Source organism: Biomphalaria glabrata, chromosome 12 (assembly GCF_947242115.1).
Source record: "Biomphalaria glabrata chromosome 12, xgBioGlab47.1, whole genome shotgun sequence".
Lineage (NCBI taxonomy): Eukaryota > Metazoa > Mollusca > Gastropoda > Planorbidae > Biomphalaria > Biomphalaria glabrata.
In genome coordinates this window covers 10,193,534-10,201,108 of record NC_074722.1, presented here as the reverse complement: position 1 = coordinate 10,201,108, position 7,575 = coordinate 10,193,534, and the positions used below count along the sequence as shown (strand labels likewise).

At 32.6% G+C, this 7,575-nt stretch overlaps 1 protein-coding gene across 1 annotated transcript; it reads left to right on the top strand.

Annotated features, from left to right (window-relative positions):
- The first annotated feature begins 460 nt into the window (after positions 1–460).
- Positions 461–7,249, top strand: LOC106073077 (p53 apoptosis effector related to PMP-22-like). Its single transcript, XM_013233543.2, has 5 exons — positions 461–627; positions 1,655–1,820; positions 1,999–2,136; positions 2,847–2,899; positions 5,671–7,249. The coding sequence occupies exons 1-5, from the start codon at positions 595–597 to the stop codon at positions 5,857–5,859; spliced, it is 579 nt and encodes a 192-aa protein (XP_013088997.2). The 5' UTR covers positions 461–594; the 3' UTR covers positions 5,860–7,249.
- Positions 7,250–7,575: the final 326 nt, after the last annotated feature.

Genomic DNA, 7,575 nt, shown 5'->3' with positions numbered 1-7,575 from the left:
TTTTGTTTTTGTATTTGAAGATTATGGTTCAGTGTTTATGTATAATTGCTACTTTACTTTTGAGTCTTCTGTCCTGAAGACTTTCTAAGTTTAGTGATATTACTAAAGGTGTTACTCTAGTCAAAAGTGAATATTCGTTTGTTATGAATCTCACTGCTCTATTTTGTGTCTGTTCCAGTTTCTTAATGTTTTCTTGAGTTGAGGGGTCCCAAACGGAGGATGCATATTCTATTATTGGCCTAACCAAAGTTAAATAACATTTTAGTGCCATTTTGTTTACTTTATGTTTGTTTTCCTTTTGTTGGTCTATTGTAATTAATTTTCTTAAAATCACTCGCACAAAACCTAGTAACCATTGACGTTGTGTTATATTTTTTTTTGTTCAACAGTAGATTAGTTGGCAGCATTACATGAATTGACATCGTTTGTAAAAGAAACTACAAATAGCCGAGACGTTTACACTTCCGTCGAGAATAATGAGACTCAGTATCTAGGCTAGACATTAAAGTGACAATTAATCTAGATCTGTCTCTTGAAATTGATTTAGATCTATTATTTATTTCTGTAAATGACCTGACATAGTACAATTCTTCAATGGGGGAGTTTCAAAGAATACGGCCATTTAAGGTAGATTTAAATTCAGATTATCTTCTAATCTATTTATTTAAGACTTAAATTTAAACTTAAATTAAGTTAAATCTAGAATCTAGATTAGATTCTACTAGATCTAGTACTAGCATTCTAGTTCTAGATTCAGACTAGATCTAGAATGACTAGATCATAAGTCTATTAAACTATTTCTTGTAGATCTAGATTCTAAATCTAATTCTTATTCTAGGCAGTATCTAGAGTAATCTAGACTAGATCAGTAGATGATAGATCTCTAACTCTAGTAATACTAATAGTTCTAGTAATAATTTAAATTACTAGATCATAAGTCATAAGTTAGTTAAGTTAGCAATATTATTTAAAAAAATAGAATATAAATAATAGAAAACACTAATATTAATGGTAGTAACAGAGTAACTCTAAGACTAATCATTATCAAACTAAAACTTAGAAACCGGACTCTAGACTCACTCTAAATAGTATGATTATGATGACTATAGTATTATTATACTATACTGTCTACTCTAGTCTATACCTAGCTATTATTACTATAGAGCTATACTATGAAAACTTTCAGTATCATCAAACTAGCTTAAAGCCTTATCAGGCAAAAGGCCAGGCATTCATCTCATTCATAGTTGCTGAAGGATGCCATGGCATTAGGATTAGGCCTAGTCTATTAGCCTAAAAATTGCCATTAATGCATTATCAATTTTATTTAAGATTTAAACTCAGTATAGACAAGACACGAGACCTTGACGAGTGTTTAGAGTAGTCCTGTAATATCAAGATGTAGACTATCCAGCTAAGAAACAAATCATACTATTCATACAAATCAAAATAATTTTTTTTTAAACGTTAACAGACATATAATAATTAATAAATTTATATATAATATATACTATAAAACATTTTAAAAAGTCCATTTATAGATATCTATGATTGAATACTACAGCCTTTATTTATATAAACTAAATAAATAGTCAAGTCTATGATGCAGTTTTGGTTTGACAAAAATCATTTTAATCAATGCTGATGTCAACAGATTCTCTCTGTGGTCATGGTTACTATTGCAGTAGTTCTGACCGTTGTGTCACTGGCTGGGCCAGATTGGGTAACTGCATCCTTTTATGAAGGAGATGTCAAGTCTTGGGGCCTCTGGTGGGACTGCTTAAAAGTACATACATCCTTTGAGATGTGTCTCAGTGCAGGTAGCTACTCATCTTACTGTGTGTTTTCTTGCTTTTAGTTTTCTTAAATTTACTTAGAAGCTTTATGATTGATTTATTTTTCTTCTTTTCAAAAAACGTTAGAGATTCTATTATTTTAATTATAACTTTATCTGTAAATTTTTTTTTAACTTGAACACCTTTCACTTGTGATTTTCAGATTGGCTAGCTGGATGTGCTGCTCTGGTGTTTCTGTCTCTTATAGCTGATGTTATCGGAGCAGCACTTGGCATTTGGGGACTGATATCAAAGAGGCGCATGCCTTACATTTTCGCTGGGACAGTTTGTATTATTTCTTGTATGTTTTTGTCATTTACAATATATGGAAGATCTTTTTTTTTTTTTTTTTTTTTTTTTTTTTTTTTTTTTTTAATTAATTAATTAATTTAATAACATGTCTAAGTGAACATCAATATCAATGTTTACAAAATGAAATATTTAAATGAAATCTTTGCTAATGAACTTTTGTAAGTCCACTTGCTTTTTGTAAAGTATAGCAAACAAGAAAATTAATACGTTTAATCTCCTCGTGCCTAACTTTTGTTATTCTATCAAAGTAACATGATAATAGCTCCACATATTGAACATAAAATTACATATTTATAAAGAACAGATAAGGCAAAAACTTTAGATCTGATACTTTGTTAAAAAATTTTTAACATTTTTAGGTCTTAAAAAGTTAAGTTATCATTTTGAATACTTTGTTTACTTTTTAACATACTTTGCAATCATTAGTAATTATTGCCTTTAATAAATAATAGTGCATGTAGCTTTGAAATATTTAATATTGAAAAAAAATAAATTTTTAAAGAGGATTTGAATGTGTAATATTCAAGTAATAGACTTATTTATTTTATATTGAATTCATAATATTTTTTTTGTAATTAAGGTCTATTAAACAGAAACAATGTTAGAAACATATCACTATATTAGGACGAACATACTTTTAATACCACTGTTGTATTTATTAATTCAAATTTTCACATTTTATATCACATATCTTTCCAGGTGTCTGCATGATCGTTAGTCTTATCATCTACCCAGTTATGTTCACCAATGAGGTCAGTAGCAATAGTTGGTGAATTGTTAAATATGTGAAACTCGTGTAGTTAATTGAGCGCGCTGTGGCTGAGCGGTAAAGCGCTTGGCTTCCGTACTGAAGGTCCCGGGTTTGAATCCTGGTGAAGACTGGGATTTTTTATTTCGGGATTTTGGGGTGCCTTTGAATCCACCCAGCTCTAATGGGTACGTATTAACATTAGTTGGGAAAAGTAAAGGCGGTTGGTCATTGTGCTGGCCACATGACACCCTCGTTAACTGTGGGCCATAGAATCAGATGACCTTTACATCATATGCCCTATAGACCATAAGGTCTGAAAGGGGAAATTTTTTTTTATGTAGTTAATTAAACTACATATCACATAATATATATATATATATATAATGCTATACTATACTGTATAATTTATATAGCAGAATACAAACATATGGCTTTGTCCTAAAGAAACAATAAAAGTTCAAAATTAAGACGTGCAATATTATCAGTCCTAAAAAACTCACTTTTAGATATTCTCATAAGTACCAGTGGGAAAGTAAAGTAGTGTTGTTTTATTGCCAGGTGTGGCACATAGATCAAATGATTAGAATGTTACCTTTCTTTGCTGCTGCTGTTGCTTCATACCTTTCATTCATAACTTTTGTGACCGTGAATTACAAAAGAAGGTTACAAAGACAGTTTGTGTGGAAACAAAAGTTCAAAACCCTGAAGAGGTCCTCTCAGGCAGTTAGAAGGCAGGTTTCAATATTTTCAGGAGGAATATAAAAAACTATGAACTGCAATCCTATCTCCGTCATACAAACAGAAGAGATGTGCGCATGTGAGAAGTGTTGCCGATACTGTTGCATTGTTAGTTTGGCTACAGAAAAAAGTGGCCGCTGCATGAGCTTTGAAAGATATAAAATATCATGATATTGGATTTTCAATATGTTTTCTAGTTTTTTTTAGATCTAAATGGGATGGACAGACTGACAGACCACACAAAACTAATAGCGGCTATTTCTCTTTTAAAATGGGAGGGGGGGGGGCAGGTGGCACTAAAAACTACAATGTACATTTCAGATTTCCACCAGTACTTTTTTCCTTCACGCTACTGGTGATGTTCGGTAAATAGGTGTACTGGAAACATTACTTTAATAGTTATTAGTTACCTCCCTTACAACACCACTGGACTTAAAGCTTTATCCATTGTTAGACACCTTATTTATTGTTTAGTTATTTAGCGACGCACCATAGAAGGCGCATATTGAACGGGACTAGTGACGTTTGGGATATGTTGGGTTAGAGACCTAAAATCAGTTAGCGATACAATCCTCTAGGGTAATGACGTGTTTAGTGACAGAGACTTTTACTGTGGCCTTTTGGGATATGTTGGGTTAGAGACTGAAAAATCAGTTAGCGATACAATCCTCTAGGGTAATGACGTGTTTAGTGACAGAGACTTTTACTGTGGCCTTTTGGGATATGTTGGGTTAGAGACTGAAAAATCAGTTAGCGATACAATCCTCTAGGGTAATGACGTGTTTAGTGACAGAGACTTTTACTGTGGCCTTTTATTAGAATAAACATAGGATAATTGTTCTTCAGTGTTGACTACATCTCTTCACTTGTTAAAAACCTGTGTGTCATGTTTTGTCTGAATTGTTGATCAACTACACTGAATACACCCGAACAATAAAATCCAAACACTTGCAGAGTAATTGGTTGAAATTCAACAGTTATCTATAGTTGACCTTAAGACAGCCTGAACAAGCAACATCACACCATTCAACTTGAAAATCTCTGCTTGTAGTTCTTGTCCACACATTCTTTTATACATTGTGATTTGTGTGGGCATTTCATAATAGGATTGTGCAGGTAAACAAGACAAGCAACAACTTTTTCCATATATGATATCTACTAGTGTTTTTATTGGTTTTGTTTATTCAATGCAGTCTCTATTTTGAAAATTATTTCATAGAAAGACATCACAATGACATTCTTCTTTTCATTGCTTTCTCAAGTGTGTAGAAGCATTTAGTTTGATGAAAGTGAAACCTGTTGGTAGATTATTAATAATCTCATTTTTTTTTAATAAAAAGAACTGTACATCCATCTTCTGGAGAATGAAGACTTACACTTATGAAAAACTTTGAAATTCCTTCAAGGATATTTTATCACTAAATTATGAACCTGAAAATATACCATAGCTTTCATGTCAGTTGTCCTGGCACTCATATCCATTGCCATCACAATAGTGTTGGGTAGCCTTTAATTCACATTTGGTGTATTAGTGCTCATATCAGGTGTGGTGTCATGACATCACTGTTGGATAGCATTGGTGCACTGGCCTTCATATGAATCCATAAGGCTAGTAGGATTGTTCTCTGTTTTTCTTCTCATTTTCTACGTCCATGGAGTTCTCACTGATTCAATTTGTTCCCACTGCTGCTGGTTGCAAAGTCTTCAAATGTCAGAGGTTAAAGTGCTTATCTGCTGAACTGAGCTCAAATTTCTGTAATTCCACTCAGCTCTGTCTTGATTTCTTTCAACAAAGTAAAAGTGGATGAGATTGTAATTTTCATGTGACACCTTGTTTTACAATTAGAAAAAATTGCACAATTGACATCACCTGCTATAATGAACTGGCGTCTCAAATTGAATTTCACTTTTTATCAAATTGTATAATTTTGCATACCTTCATATTTTATTGTTTGACAATTAATAGTCTGATAGAACCTATCAAGAAAGTTGTCTAGATGAATGCTTAAATGACAAAAAAATTTTGTTGTCTAGGTAACAAGCAATGCGGATTACAATGCAGAGACTTCTGACTTTGAGTTCTCCTGGACATTCGGAGTTGCCTGTGGCACAGTCTTTTTTCTTATGGGAGCAGCCATATTCTTTTTCATCAGAGTCACTGAAGAGGAAGATGCCCAGCCTATGAAATCTGTTCAAGATAAGTCTTATTACAGTGTCAACTAAATCCTATATGTGCAAAAGGAACCTGATATTATTAAGTTAATAACTTAATCTGTGGAATACAGATTAGAAATAGTCTACAAATAGAGTATTACTTGTTGTTTACAATCATGTCTTGTTATTGTTATTATATGTTTTATTAATATTCTTGCTATGATAAGTTTTTATTTAAAAGATGTAAACAAATCATACCAAGCACAGTCTCAACAAGTTTTTGTTTTTCTAATGAAAAGATGTAAAAAAATAAAATTGATGTTCAATTTTCTTTGACCTTTAGATATTGTAAACTTTTATAAGAAACTAGATGTTTTCATTGGAAGTTGATATTCATTGAAGAAATGTTTGTTTAAACAGCCTGACACCAAAATTGTTTTATCTATATAATAAATGTTATTTATTGGACACTATAGCTGCTAAGATCACTTTTGCACCAGTCTATTACAGGAAAAGCATCATTGGTTTTATTTATCTTTGGTAATTTTTTTTATCATATTGTCCATTATTTATGCTGAGTCTCATTTACTTTTGTTGTATTTTTTTTTAGTATCAGTATGTAGATATCCCTTTAGTTACGTCTTACGTGCCAACTTAAGCTTATAAAAACAAATCTGCTCAGAATTATAAGCACTAATTTGAACATATATATGGGATGTGCCCAGGTGAGTCACTGGCTTTGGTTTCATCTTGAGATGGGGCATAATCTGCAGTGACTGATCAAGCCAGTTCTGGAGCGGCAGAGTTTGCCATGGTTCGTGCATCTGCCCTAGGGCTAGCTGAACGTATATAAAAACATATTTAAGCCAGGCAGTCCCATGTTCTGTTACAACTTACACTGATAATTGATATCACTCCTATATTCTGATAACTATTTCTTTAAGAAGAGCAGTGTTTATAACTATGATAGAAACATTGAGGATATATAGCAAGTTGTAGCACACATGCAAACATAAAGAGTTCGTCTTCTTCAAAGCAGCTTTTTACTTCTGAGCTCATTTGTGGTTTAGGCCTTGGAAAAGTAGCATGATGTTCTGCCATACAGATTGTTGGTTATGCTGGGCTAATAAGGCAATAGATTCTGTCTTAGTTGAAGTAATTAAGTTGAGACACTCTAATAGCATTCAGAATTTTTCATCTTTATTTCTTTAAAGTTGATTAAGATCTGCTACTAAATTGTCATGTCATTGGTATTGACAAAGGGTTGTTTTAGATCTGTCATTATCACTCTGGTGCCAACATGGTTTATATTCTCTAAAACCTATTTTGTTTCAAGACTGGAATTAGATAGAAAAGACAATGCAGAAGGAATTAAAAAATAAGACATGTAGTAATGGCATTTAAACCTTTAATGTCACACTGGAGGTGCATATCTTCCAAACTGATTTAATGGAAGTGTCTTAATTATAGATCTTCTGCTGTATCTCGATAAAAAAAATTCTTTGTTCTAATATGTCATAAAAGTAGACACATTATATATATATATATATATTATATATATTTCTTTTCCATAGTATCAATGAATTTAATGCCCTTTGTACTGCATTCTTCTCCACTCATCTCTGCATGTTGTCCTGTCTGAAGTATAGGTCACTAACCAGCTTCCTCTAGGTGTCCACACGTCTTGCCCATCTGCTTGGGATGTTTCCCGAGCGCAGTGCCATGTATTCATGGGCCATCCCTTCTTCCTCTTTCCTTGTGGGTTCCATGTTAGGGCTTGCCTTG

Excerpts from the sequence above, each read along its gene's own strand:
- LOC106073077 (XM_013233543.2), top strand. The coding sequence starts at position 595 with ATGGGGGAGTTTCAAAGAATACGGCCATTTAAG. Across the intron at positions 1,821-1,998 it reads TGAGATGTGTCTCAGTGCAG|ATTGGCTAGCTGGATGTGCT; the intron begins GTAGCTACTCAT and ends TGTGATTTTCAG. Across the intron at positions 2,900-5,670 it reads CAGTTATGTTCACCAATGAG|GTAACAAGCAATGCGGATTA; the intron begins GTCAGTAGCAAT and ends TTTGTTGTCTAG.